Source organism: Pristiophorus japonicus, chromosome 16, assembly GCF_044704955.1.
Source record: "Pristiophorus japonicus isolate sPriJap1 chromosome 16, sPriJap1.hap1, whole genome shotgun sequence".
NCBI classification, from domain to species: Eukaryota; Metazoa; Chordata; class Chondrichthyes; family Pristiophoridae; genus Pristiophorus; species Pristiophorus japonicus.
The window spans coordinates 126,118,986-126,133,745 of record NC_091992.1 but is presented as its reverse complement, the minus strand read 5'-3'; the positions used below and the strand labels follow the sequence as shown (position 1 = coordinate 126,133,745).

Sequence of the window (14,760 nt, the reverse complement as noted above, 5' to 3'; positions counted from 1 at the left end):
CACTCCAAAGGTCCTTCAGTGGCTGTAAAGTGCTTTGAGACGTCCGGTGGTCGTGAAAGGCGCTATATAAATGTGAGTCTTTTTTTTTTCTTTCTTTTTAGTGACACTTCTCTCCTTTCTCTCAAGTTGAAGGAGGCACACTTCTTTTCTCTCCTCACCTCCCATTTTTGTTCACACTCAACCTCAAGTTTATTCTGACACTCTCCTCCTCCTTCAGTGTCAGTCTTGTTTTAGCGGTGGTACTGAGTCAGAAGGTTGTAGCTTTAAACCCGACTCCGAAAAATAGAACACTTATCCTGAGGTTGGCAGTCTTTTTTCAACTTCTTCCTAAATCCAGGGGAAAACCATTTATCAACCTCTGTGGGAAATTAGCGAGCCAGCGCTCACACCAGTAATTGTATCTTTCTTCGAGCTGCAACCAGAAGATGCAGATTGTGCCGATGACCTTCTTAAACTGGCAAAGAATGAATGGAATATTCACGAGAGGACCGATGCTGCTGATTATTACAGAAACAATATCACGCAAAGATAGTGGCAAAAAAAGGCAACGGTGTCAGCAGTAGGAGGAGTCAGAGCAAGCTCGGCGAGGAGACGCCTCCGGTGGTTAGGGAGCCACGCTGACTTGCAACCAAAAGAAAAACAAAAAAAAACCCTTCTGGAAAGTTGGCAACAAAAACAAAATGGGCAAATAGAATGACATAGGATTTACAGCACAGAAACAGGCCATTCGGCCCAACTGGTCCGTGCCGGTGTTTATGCTCCACACGAGCCTCCTCCCATCCAATTCATCGAACCCCATCAGTAAATCCTTCTTTCTCTTTCTCCCTCATGTGCTTATCTAGCTTCTCCATAAATGCACCTGTGCTATTTGCCACAACTTCTCCATGTGGTAGTGAGTTCCACAGAGAGCGCTGTCTGTAGCATGCCCACACTTGCAATTTAGACTCACATTTTAAAATGACCACATGCAGCTTGTGCCTATGAAATCACTTACTAACATGAGCTGGAAAGGAAGGGATATAACAGCGTGAGTGGCGGGGGGGGGGGGGGGGGGGCGAATTTGGGGAATTATGTTTAAAAAGTTGCTAAATAATGGCCTGGAAATCTCGGCCTCCCTGGGTCCGTACGAAGTTTCTACAGACCCAGGAAGACATCGGAAAAGCTGGTTTTCAGCGCACAATGCGCATGCGCTGAAAACCGGCTTTTCCGATCTGTCAAGCTGACAGATGATCCGCAGATCAGGAGCGAGGACATTTGCTTGGGCAAGATTGCGGGATTTATGCATATCTTGCCCAGCAAATGTCCTCAAAATTCTTGCGCCTGAAAAAGCAGGCGCATAGCCTACTGTTACAGGCACAAGTGTTTAAAAACATACATAAACGTAATTAAAAAAAAATAATAAAACACATTTTATTGTTAAAAACTCTGCCCACTAAGGTAAGTTTATTTTTTAACCCAAATTACAAAACGTAAAAAATTGGAAAAAGATTGTTTTTAATTCATTTTAATTATGTGAGGTCTGTTCTTTATTTCTTATTAGTGTGTTTGTTTTTTTTCCCCATTAATAGCAATGAGAACTCAAAGATACGGAGTTCCCATTGCTATTAATGGGAAAGCTGCAGAATACGTACCTGACTGCACCTTCTGCGTGGGAACCCTCCGGATGGGAGCGTGCTTTGCAGCGCGGGAAGAGAAGGTCTCCCCAACGGAATCCAGGGCACCTCCGAGACCACCAGGTAGATTCGTAAAAATTCTCTGGTTGGAGGCAACTGCCCGAGGGAAGCTTCCGACCAGAATTTCCAGGCCAATATTACTCTGAAGACGATGCAACCGCCACCTCATCCCCACTCTTCCAAATGGATAAAGACACTATAAACAAAAAATGGGCTGCTGCAATTTGAGGACTATCTCCCATATAATCTGAATGCACTTCGCAATCAGTGTCAGGAGAAAAACATTAAATAGCAATGAAAGATTAGCAGGGGGGATGGGCACAGGGGCGAGCTGGTTGTCAGAGGAACAGGATGAAAAATCCACTTGCAAGATAGAAGAACATAAAGCAATGGTATTGGACCAAATCCAACAATGAATTGGTCGTCCCATGGGGAAAAGCACAAGACTGTGAAGCAGAATCAAAGACTGAAATCATCTGACAATAATCACAGAACTTGATCAGAGATCGAGGAGCAGATTGATGGTCCAAGTCAACTCGGGTCACTGTGGAAACACATCATGGGTCACCCACCATTTAACAATGAGGCATAGAATACAAGAGCAGAGAGGTTATGCTTGAACTGTATAAAACACTAGTTAGGCCACAGCTAGAGCACTGCCGCAGTTCTGGTCACCACATTACAGGAAAGATGTGATTGCACTAGAGAGGGTACAGAGGAGATTTATGAGGATGTTGCCAGGACTGGAGTTTTATAGCTATGAGGAAAGATTGGATAGGCTGGAGTTGTTTTCTTTGGAACAGAGGAAGCTGAGGGGAGACCTTATTGGGGTGTATAAAATTATTTGGCCTAGATAGAGTGGATAGGAAGGTCCTATTTCCCTTAGCAGAGGGGTCAACAATCAGGGGACATAGATTTAAAGTAATTGGTCGGAGGTTTAGAGGAGATATGAGGGGAAATTTCTTCATCCAGTGGGTAGTAGGGCTCAAAGGCAAAAAGCCTCACCACATTTAAAAAGTACTTGGATGTGCTCCTGAAGTGCCGTAACCTACAGGGCTATGGACCAAGAACTGGAAAGTGGGAAAAGGCTGGGTAGCTTTTTGTTGGCCGGCACGGATATGATGGGCCGAAATGGCCTCCTTCCGTGCTGTAGATTTCTATGATTTTATGAATAAGGCCCCAGATTTTGTGACTAGTGAGGTGCCGCAGGGATCGGTGCTGGGTCCTCAACTATTTACAATCTATATTAATGACTTGGATGAAGGGACCGAGTGTAATGTAGCCAAGTTTGCTGATGATACAAAGATGGATGGAAAAGCAAATTGTGAGGACACAAAAAATCTGTAAAGGGATATAGACAGGCTAAGTGAGTGGGCAAAAATTTGGCATATTGGTATAATATGGGAAAATGTGAGGTTATCCACTTTGGCAGAAATAATAGAAAAGCAAATTATAATTTAAATGGAAAAAAATTGCAGTGCTGCAGTGCAGAGAGACCTGGGGGTCCTTATGCATGAAACACAAAAAGTTAGTATGCAGGTACAGCAAGTAATCAGGAAGGCCAATGGAATGTTGGCCTTTATTGCAAGGGGGATATAGTATAAAAGCAGAGAAGTCCTGCTACAACTGTACAGGGTATTCGTGAGGCCACACCTGGAGTACTGCGTACAGTTTTGATGATCTTATTTAAGGAAGGATATACTTGCATTGGAGGCAGTTCAGAGAAGGTTCACTAGTTTGATTCTGGAGATGAGGGGGTTGACTTATGAGGATAGGTTGAGTAGGTTGGGCCTATACACATTGGAGTTCAAAAGAATGAGAGGTGATCTTATTGAAACATAAGATAATGAAGGGCCTCAACAAGGTGGATGCAGAGAGGATATTTCCATTCATAGGAGAAACTAAAACTAGGGGACATAGTCTCAGAATAAGGGGCCGCCCTTTTTAAACTGAGATAAGGAGAAATTTCTTCTCATAGAGAGTTGTAAATCTGTGGAATTCTCTGCCCCAGAGAGCTGTGGAAGCTGGGTCATTGAATATATTTAAGGTGGAGATAAACAGATTTTTGAGCAATAAGGGAATAAAGGGTTATGGGGAGCGGGTAGGGAAGTGGAGCTGAGTCCTTGATCAGATCAGCCATGATCTTATTTAATGACGGAGCAGGCTTGAGGGGCCAAGTGGCCTACTCCTGCTCCTATTTCTTATGTTCTTACAACAAACAACTGGAGGTGTCTGGAAAATTTACCATGAACTTGAGTCAATGTTCCAACTGACCTACTTTCAGATCGATAATGGGTTTGATAAATCAGGTAACCTGATCACATAAATCTGAACTGCCTCCAATACAAGTATATCCCTCCTTAAATAAGGAGACCAAAACTGTATACAGTACTCTCGGTGTGGTCTCACCAATACCCTGTACAGTTGTAGCAGGACTTCCCTGCTTTTATACTCTATATCCCCCTTGCAATAAAGGCCAACATTCCATTTCCTTCCTGATTACTTGCTGTACCCGCATATTAACCTTTTGTGTTTCATGCACAAGGACTCCCAGTTCCCGCTGTACTGCAGCATTTTGTAATCTCTCTCCATTTAAATAATAATTTGCTTTTTTATTTTTCCTGCCAAAGTGGATAACCTCGCACTTTCCCACATTATACTCCATCCGCCAAATGTTTACCCACTCACTTAACCTGTCTATATCCCTTTGCAGATTGTCCTCACAACTTGCTTTCTCACCCATCTGTGTATCGTCAGCAAACCTGGCTTCATTACACTCGGTCTCTTTATCCAAGTCCTTTCCAACATCCACAAATGTCCAGCAGGGACCACCGGACAGCAATCATGAGTGGGGGAGCTCGAGCCAATTTTCCCCTCCCCTTCGCCGAGAACACGGAGGCCAATTCTAGTTGCTGCACTGGCACCGAAGCTGAGATAAGCGAACTCACCACAAATGAGGGGCTGAGGTGACCCGCTTTCCCAGCACTACGTTACTGAACACCATTTATGGAGATGCTGCATGTTAGCATTGTGATATAAAGTTTGAAAGAAATGGCAAACAACATGAAAAAAATACATCAGTGTTACCTTTTTTATATCTTCTATTTCTTGCTCTTTATATCTGAATAATCCCTTGAACCGGATAGTCTCCCCCTCTGCTTCCATCAGCTGTGCCTTAAGTTCATTGCATCTTTCCTGCAGACTGCGTTCTGACCGTTCCAGCTCCCTCAGCTCCGATTCATATTTGTGACGAACATGTTTAATCCTACAAGAAATTACTTTTACACATTGGCTTGTAGTTGTGGTTCACTTGGTTTAATATAACAGTATTAGCCTTTCCAAATGAAAGCTTATTTTATCCCTGGTAATGGTTTCCAATAAGTCCCCCACCATCAATGTTAGACTGAGGACCTGCAGTTTCCGGGTTTATCTCTCTCCCCTTTCTTGAATAGTGGTATAACATTAGCACCCCTCCAGTTCCCTGCCACTACTCCTGTAACCAATGAGGATTGAAAGATTGTGACCGATGCCTCGGCTATTTCTACCGTTGCTTCTTGCAGCAACCTAGGATGCATTCCATCCGGACCAGGCGATTTACCAACTTCCAGTAATGCTAATCTTTTTAGTATGTCTTCTTGATCTATTACTATCCTGTCCATAACTTCCCTCTCCTCATTTAGTGTAACCATCAATTCATCTGCTTCCTTCAGATGCAAAGTAGTCATTTAATAATTTATCCATGTCACCTGCCTCTACATGAAGATTTCCCTTTGGGTCCTTAAATGGCCCAACTTTATCCCCAGCTAACCGCTTACACGTTACATCTTTAAAAAATGTGTTAGGGTTAACAGGCAATTTAATATTGCCTGTTAAACTTTTCTCAGAACCTCTCTTTGCCTCCTGTATTTAACTTTTACAAGTTCTGCTGTACTTCCCATAATCTTCTTGGGTAGTAACTGAACCTTGCTCCCGAGACTGGTCATAAGCTTCCTTTTTCTGATTTAGTTTAACTTTTATTTCCTTTGTCATCCAGGGCACATTAACTTTGGATGCTCTAACTTTTCCCTTGAAAAGGAATATGCTCAGTTTGTACCTGAACTATTTCTTCCCTGAATGCCTTCCATTGTTCCACCTGTGCTAGAACAATTTTTAGATCACTGAAATCGGCTCTTCCCCAGTTGAGCATTTTTTAACCTTCAATATTTTGTGGTCTCTTTCAATGTTCCCTTTAATTTGTTTTTCGTGCGCAGTCCCTTTAAATTTGCTGCATGCACGATATCGCTTCTGGCTTGTGAGCGGCCTGCGTGGGACTCCTGGATTGCTGCGTGGCTGTGCGCCACGCAGCTTGGGGGAAGGTTCATCTCTTTCCAGAATTATCCTCAACCGAATTATGTTGTGGTCACCGTTACCTGGATGATCCCCCACTGTAACACTGTAACACACTCCATTTGCCATACGACCAGATCCAACATTGCTTCTTTCCTTGTTGGACTGGAGACATATTGATCGAGAAAGTTCTCTTGTACACATTATCAGAAATTCTTCTCTTTCGCTATCGTTAGCACTATGTTTTTCCCAGTCTATATTCGGGTAATTAAAGTTCCCTGATATCACCGCTCTATTTTTGCTACACACTGTTGAAATTTGTTCGTCTACTTCTCACTGTTTGGAGCTCTATTTAAAAAAAAAAACATCCCAGCAATATAACAGCTCCTCCTCTGTTCCTTAACTCAAGCCAAATAGATTCCGTCCTAGAACCATCTAGTATATCCTTTCCATTTAGAACTGTAACATAAGAACATAAGAAATAGGAGTAGCTTCCTAACATAGGACACAGTGGAAGAAAATCCTATTTTTTCCCCCCCAATTTCCTATAGGATATTGAAGGGGGACTCTTCAAGGCCCACTTTAGTGATATAGTGTTGCAGCCTGGGAAAATTGATTAGAAAGTGGACAAGCCAGTAATGTAGGTGCAGGCTGGGTAAAAACCAGATGTCACATTGTTTCTGCCCAGCAACAACTGGCAAGGCCAATCATATCGCAGCCTACCTGCAAGAGGATGTGTGTACCAGACTTAGTAGACTTAAGACAGAGAATAACAGGATGCTGACATTAAGAATAGATGCACGTGGTTAAGTCAAGATGCGCTTTCGAAATGTCTGGGGTCAGTTCTTGGAACTGATGACGTGTAACGGATTGCAGTTTTCGGCTTTAAATACTGTAAGCTGGCAGCCATGCGGAGAGACACAGTTTGGGTTTTTCCTAACTGCTGCTCTCCCTTTGGCCAAGGTATTCTAAATAAACTTTTAAAAAAAAAAACAGACTGGTGTTGAGCCTGTCTTTTGATTCCACAACAGATATAAATACTTGTAAAAAGAAATTCTGAAAATGTTCTCACGTATTTTCAGCTACTCTCTCAGCCTCATGCTTAGAAATTCTGACTTCTTCCTCCAGGCGCTGGATGACCAGCTCGATCTCCTTGTCTCGTCCTTTGCGCACCTCGTCTTTTAATCCTCGTTCACGGGTGAGTAGCCAAGCCTCCTACACAAGAAAAATGGTTTAACCCAACGGCAAATGACCAGTTTCCTTGTGATGCTCGATTTAGCAACTCCAACTTTGAAGATTCTCTGAGAAGAATGAGAGGGGATCTCATAGAAACATAAAATTCTGACAGGATTGGACAGGTTAGATGCAGGAAGAATGTTCCCGATGTTGGGGAAGTCCAGAACCAGGTGTCTCAGTCTAAGGATAAGGGGTAAGCCATTTAGGACCGAGATGAGGAGAAACTTCTTCACTCAGAGAATTGTGAACCTGTGGAATTCTCTACCACAGAAAGTTGTCGTTAGATATATTCAAAAGGGAGTTAGATGTGGCCCTTACGGCTAAAGGGATCAAGGGGTATGGAGAGAAAGCAGGAATGGGGTACTGAAGTTGCATGATCAGCCATGATCATATTGAATGGTGATGCAGGCTCGAAGGGCCAAATGGCCTATTTCTGAACCTATTTTCTATGTTTCTATGTTTACCAACCCTTTGTGGAAAAATGAATTATTGTACTGCCAAACTATTTTAACCAAGGTGTCTAGAACAAAACATAAGTGATCAACACTTGTATTTCCACACTGAGATTTGTGTGTCAATGGAAGTAGTTTTGGAAGTTATACAAAAAGTCTAAATGCTGAAAGTACACAAACATTCATACATCAGCAATCACAAATAGCTATTATCCCAATATGGCATTTAATCAGGGATATTTTGTCTTAACCATCTAACATGTTTAACAAAACCCTTCTTTCAGTTTAATATTAGAGGCAAAAATTGGACTGCTATTTCAGAAATCTGAGAACTCTGCAAAGTTTAAACCATAATTATTGCTGTTGACTCTAGGTAAAGAAATTCTTCCTGATATTTCTTAAGTGTGCAAATGGTTGTTTATACACTTTACTTTTTCACCTTACTTAATATTCTGGGGCTACCTTATTTGTACCAATTAATACTTCAGTTACGTGGATAGACTGAAGAAGCTGGGGTTGTTCTCCTTACAGCAAAGATTGAGAGATTTGATTGAGGTGTTCAAAATCATGAGGGGTCTGGACAGAGTAGATCGAGAGAAACTGTTCCCATTGGCGGAAGGGTCGAGAACCAGAGGACACAGATTTAAGGCGATTGGCAGAAGAAACAAAGGCGACATGAGGAAAATCCTTTTTACACAGCGAGTAGTTAAGATCTGGAATGCACTGCCTGAGAGAGTGGTGGAGGCAGATTTCTAAAGGGAGTTGCAAAAGTAGCTGAAGGATAAAAAAATGGCAGGGCTACGGGGAAAGAGTGGGGGAGTGAGACTAGCTGAAATGCTCTTGCAGAGAGCCAGCACGGGCTCGACGGGCCGAATGGCCTCCTTCTGTGCTGTAATCACTCTGTGATTCTATTTAATATACTTCATCGAGGTATCCCCTTCACTGTCTTTTCTTTAAATTGTTATGTTTAAGCATCTTAATTTTCCCAAATACTTCATTCTCTTTACAGTTTTAAACTTTTAGAACTACTTCTGTACACTGGCATGCTACTGCTCATATTTGCTGAATCGCTTTCTCTAGACATTGAAAATGTCATGTCTACTATTACTTCCATGTCCTTTTCTAAATTTCTGTGTGCTCGTTCAATTGCATCCATTGTATATATATTTTTTCAATCTAACTGTTGCAATACCTTGGGTAATCTAACTGCCCATTATCATCTCCTTTTGCTTTGTACAATCATACAGTTTGTCATTTAACCTCTCCTGCCTTCCACCCGAGCTCAGACCTTCCCTTTTGTTCAGGTACAGCAGGCAGTGAAGGCGGCAAATGGTATGTTGGCCTTCATAGCTAGGGGATTTGCGTATAGGAACAGGGAGGTCTTATTGCAGTTGTACAGGGCCTTGGTGAGGCCTCACCTGGAATACTGTGTTCAGTTTTGGTCTCCTAATCTGAGGAAGTGCAACAAAGGTTCACCAGACTGATTCCTGGGATGGCTGGACTGACATATGAGGAGAGACTGGATCAACTGGGCCTTTATACACTGGAATTTAGAAGGATGAGAGGGGATCTCATAGAAACGTATAAGATTCTGACGGGACTGGAGAGGTTAGATGCGGGAAGAATGTTCCCGATGTTGGGGAAGTCCAGAACCAGGGGGCACAGTCTTAGGATAAGGGGTAGGCCATTTAGGACCGAGATGAGGAGAAACTTCTTCACTGAAGAGTTGTTAACCTGTGGAATTCCCTGCCGCAGAGAGTTGTTGATGCCAGTTCATTGGATATATTCAAGAGGGAGTTAGATATGGCCCTTACAGCTAAAGTGATCAAGGGGTATGGAGAGAAAGCAGGAAAGGGGTACTGAGGGAATGATCAGCCATGATCACATTGAATGGTGGTGCAGGCTCGAAGGGCCGAATGGCCTACTCCTGCACCTATTTTCTATGTTTCTATGTTTCCTCCCCTTCCCCTGCCTCTGTACTTGCTTAAAACCGGTCATATCTCCAACTTTTCCCAGTTCTGACAAAAGGTCATGGACTTGAAAAGCGAACTCTATTTTTCTCTCCACAGATGCTGTCTGACCTGCTGAGTGTTTCCAGCATTTTCTGTTTTTATTACAGATTTCCAGCATCCACAGTATTGGCTTTTATTTTGTTACAATACCTTACCACTTATTTTTATCTGTGTTAAATTTTGCTTGCCATGTGTCTATTCAATCTAAATCTTTTTGCAGCATCTTCTGCCTGTGCTGCTCTCCCTAGTTTAATGCAATCAGCAACGTTCACCTGTTTAAGGATAAGGGGTAGGCCATTTAAAACCAGGATGAGGTGAAACTTCTTCACTCAGAGAGTTGTTAACCTGTGGAATTCCCTACCGCAGAGTGTTGTTGATGCCAGTTCGTTAAATATATTCAAGAGGGAGTTAGATATGGCCCTTACGGCTAAAGGGATCAAGGGGTATGGAGAGAAAGTAGGAAAGGGGTACTGAGGGAATGATCAGCCATGATCTTACTGAATGGTGGTGCAGGTTCGAAGGGCCGACTGGCCTACCCCTGCACCTATTTTCTATGTTTCTATGTTTATAGTTGGTTTTGGTATCCCCATCTGCAAGCGTTTAAAATACAGGTGTTGCCATATCTAATTGTGCTTTACCAAGCCATTTCTCCGACCAAGTATTTCGCAATAACGAGATACAACCTCAGTGGCATTAACACACTTAGTGTGGAAATGTTTAACAATATTAACTTACCTGTTTCTTCATGTAATTTTCTTCCCAGGTCTGTTTTTCAATTTCTAGCCTCTCTTTCAAGGACTGAATTTCTGCCTGATGAAATAAGCACACAGGAAAATGAATAGATTAAAAGTTTGATTGATTATGCATTTCCCTTTCAACTAAAATAAAAGGATGAATAAGACCCCAAAAACTTTCTGCAGATTATTAGCATATCAAACAAAAAAGAAAACACTGTACCCGTTTCTCCAGTAGTTTAGCTCATACAGCCAGTGGGTAGCTAAGCCAGGAAAGTCCCAAGTTCAATTTTCCAGTCTGCACTGAACTGGCTTATCTTTGATGGAATCAAAGGTGCTACAATTAACATCAGTGCCTCGGCATTGCGGGGAGGGGGTAAAAGCACACAGAGCTCACGCTCATGATTGCTATTCAGCTGCTGTCCGAAATGCACAGGTGTGGACACACATTTTCGTATGTCTTGATGCTTAATTATGTGGCCATTTGAGAAAAACCCGCTCAACTAATAGCCACCTGTAGTAGTCACGTTTCCCTATACCAAGGATCAATTGGTTCTCACCTTTAGACCATGCCTGGTGATTAGGAGAGGACACGGTTTGCTTTGACAGGATGTGGTACCCATTTTCAAGCAAACTGGATTTGGGGTAAACAGACAGAAGAGTAGTTTAATTGAATGGAAATAAGGGTGGTGAGATTAACCATGGAATACTTGCAGACTGTTGTACAGTACAAGCCAGTATGCATATGGCCAGAAACACTGCAGTGGGCATCGATACAATATGGGGTTGGTGATCTCTTTCCTGAACGCAATCCAATGACCTCTGCTGGAAGTGTATATGGAAGGAGTGAAACACAGATTCACCAGAAAGTTACCAGGGTGCCAAGGGTTAGATTATGAGGAGAGATTATATAAACTAGGCTTGAATCCCCTGGAAAATAGAAGGTGATTTGATTGAGGTTTTTAGGATTTTGAAAGGAATGGCTAGGATAGATAGAAACTTTTTCCACTGGTACGGGAGGCTAGGACAAGGGAATATAAACTTAAAATCAGAGCCAGGCCATTCAGGGAAGAAGTTAGGAAACACTTTATCATGCAAAGGGTGAAGAAGTGTGGAACTGTCTCCCATAAAAACATAAGGCCATTTGGCTACTCGAGCCTGCTCTGCCATTTAGTAAGATCATGGCTGATCTGATCTTGGGCTCAGCTCCATTTCCCTGCCCTCGCCCCATAACCCTTCACTCCCTTGTCGCTCAAAAGTCTGTCTATCTCCACCTTAAATATATTCAATGACCCAGCCTCCACAACTCCCTGGGGTAGAGAATTCCACAAATTTACGACCCTGAGAGAAGAAATTTCTCCTCATCTCCGTTCTAAATGGGCGACCCCTTATTCTGAAACTATGCCCCCTAGTTCTAGATTTCCCCACGAGGGGAAACATCCTCTCTGCATCTACCTTGTCGAGCTCCCTCAGAATCCTATACGTTGCCCACAAAAAGCAGTCGCGACGTTAGCTCAATTAATAATTTAAAATCTGGGAATCGCTAGATTTTTGCTAGACAAGTGTACAAAAGGATATGGAGCCACGGCAGGTGAATGGAGTTAAGATACAGATCAGCCATGTTCTCAACGAATGGCAGAACCAGTTCGACAGCTGTTGCTATATGTATGGGACATCAGATAAGGGCAGGATCAGACTCTGTTGTGATATTCCCTACCACTGAATGATCTGTCAACATCAACATGCATGTCTGCCTCTAAAGAATCAGAAATTGTCTGACTCCTGTACAAAGGAGGAAGTAGCAATGCGGCAAGGATTATGCAACAAACTGGTATTAAGAACACAAGAAATAGGAGCAGGAGTCGGCCATTTGACCCCTCGAGCCTGCTCCACCATTTATTAAGATCACAGCTGATCTGATTATTGACTAGCTCCTCTTCCCTGCCCATTCCCCATAACCTTTTAATCCCTCATCGCTTAAAAATCTGTCTATCTTTGCCTTAAATATATTCAATGACCCAGCCTCCACAGCTCTATGGGGCAGAGAATTTCACAGATTTACAAGCCACAGAGAAGAATTTCCTCCTCATCTCAGTTTTAAATGGGCGGCCCCTTATTTTGAGACTATGCCCCCTAGTTCTAGTTTCCCCTATGAGTGGAAATATCCTCTCTGCATTCACCTTGTCGAGAGCCCTCATTATCTTATATGTTTCGATAAGATCACCTCTCATCCTTCTGAACTCCAATGAGTACAGCCCAACCTAGTCAACCTACCTTCATAAGTCAACCCCCTTATCTCCGGAATCAACCTTGTGAACCTTCTCTGAACAGCCTCCAATGCAAGTATATCCTTCCTTAAATACGGAGAGCAAAACTGAACGCAGTACTCCAGGTGTGGCCTCACCAATACCCTGTACAGTTGTAGCAGGACTTCTCTGCTTTTACACTCGATCCCCCTTGCAATCAAGGCCAACATTCCATTTGCCTTCCTGATTACTTGCTGTACCTGCATACTAACTTTTTGTGATTCATGCACAAGGACCCCCAGGTCTCTCTGTACTGCAGCACTTTGCAATTTTTCTCCATTTAAATAGTAATTTGCTTTCCTATTTTTTCTGCCAAAGTGGATAACCTCATATTTTCCCACATTATGCTCCATCTGCCAAATTTTTTGCCCACTCACTTAGCCTGTCTATATCCCTTTGTAGATTTTTTGTGTCCTCCTCACAATTTGCTTTCCCACCCATCTTTGTATCATCAGCAAACTTGACTACATTACACTCGGTCCCTTCATCCAAGTCATTAATATCGATTGTAAATAGTTGAGGCCCCAGCACCGATCCCTGCGGCACCCCACTAGTTACTGTTTGCCAATCAGAAAATGACCCATTTATCCCGACTCTGTTTTCTGTTAGCTAGCCAATCCTCTATCTATGCTAATATATTACCCCTAACCCCGTGAACTTTTATCTTGTGCAGTAACCTTTTATGTGGCACCTTATCGAATGCCTTCTGGAAATCCAAATACACCACATCCACTGGTTCCCCCTTATCCACCCTGCTCGTTACATCCCCAAAGAACTCCAGCAAATTGTCAAACATGATTTCCCTTTCATAAAACCATGCTGACTCTGCTTGACTGAATTATGCTTTTCCAAATGTCCTGCTACTGCTTCCTTAATAATGGACTCCAGTATTTTACCAACGACAGATATTAAGGTAACTGGTCAACAGTTTCCTGCTTTCTGTCCTTTTTTAAATAGGGGCGTTTCATTTGTGGTTTTCCAATCCATTGGGACCTCCCCAGAATCCAAGGAATTTTGGTAGATTACAACCAATGAATCCACGATCTCTGCAGCCACTTCTTTTGAGACCCTAGGATGCAAGCCATCAGGCCCAGGGGACTTGCCCACCTTTAGTCCCATTATTTTACCGAGTACTACTTCTTTAGTGATAGTGACTGCTTTTAGTTCCTCCCTCCCTATAGCCCATTGATTATCCACTATTGGGATGTTTTTATTGTCTTCGACCGTGAAGATCGATACAAAATATTTGTTCAAAGTCTCTATTAAGGCACGATGCGAATAGCTGGCACGAGTGAATTTTACCTGGTGCCGTCTTTCTTGTTCTTCCTTCGCCTTTTCAAATTCCTCTTTTAGGGCTTTAGTTACAAGGGAACAGTTCTCCTCCAGCTGTCGTCGCAGCTCATCCAATTCGGCCCGTTGCCTTTGATTTATAAAAATGACCAACTGTAAAATATGACTATCGTCTGTGTTTCAAAGGACAGAATAATTTTATACAACAGTACTGTATTACTATACTTAAATCCAGTAAGATAAACATATAATCAATATAATCTGGCTTACATGCCGACTTGATGTCATACTGTAATGCCTTCCTGACATGCTTATTTCCTTTACATCTCATTGTCATGCTTTTCTATCACCAGTAAACTTATCAGTGTGGCTCAGTGGGTAGCACCCTCGGCGTCAGAAGGTTATGGGTTCAAGTCCCACTCCAGGGACTTGTACACAAAGAAATCTAGGCTGATGCTCCAGTATAGTGCTGAGGGAGCACTGCATTGTTGGAGGTGCCGTCTTTTGGATCAGACGTTAAACCGTGGCTCTGTCTGCCTTCTACTGGACGTAAAAGATCCCATGGCACTATTTCAAAGAAAAGCAGGGAAGTTATCTTGGTGTCCTGGCCAATATTTATAACAAAAAAAAAACAGATTATCTGGTCATTATCACATTGCTGTTTGTGGGAGCTTGCTGTGCGCAAATTGGCTGCTGCGTTTCCCACATTACAACAGTGACTCACTTTCAAA

At 42.6% G+C, this 14,760-nt stretch overlaps 1 protein-coding gene across 6 annotated transcripts in view; it reads right to left on the bottom strand.

The window, feature by feature from the left end:
• Positions 1-14,760, bottom strand: part of cep131 (centrosomal protein 131) — a 135,942-nt gene that overhangs the window by 13,785 nt on the left and 107,397 nt on the right. For all 6 annotated transcript variants that reach the window (XM_070857828.1, XM_070857827.1, XM_070857826.1 and 3 more), the window contains 4 exons: positions 14,042-14,159; positions 10,435-10,509; positions 7,072-7,214; positions 4,761-4,938 (listed from right to left, as the gene is read on the bottom strand). In XM_070857828.1, the coding sequence (XP_070713929.1) occupies positions 4,761-4,938; positions 7,072-7,214; positions 10,435-10,509; positions 14,042-14,159 (514 nt within the window). The remainder of the gene's footprint in view (positions 1-4,760; positions 4,939-7,071; positions 7,215-10,434; positions 10,510-14,041; positions 14,160-14,760) is intronic.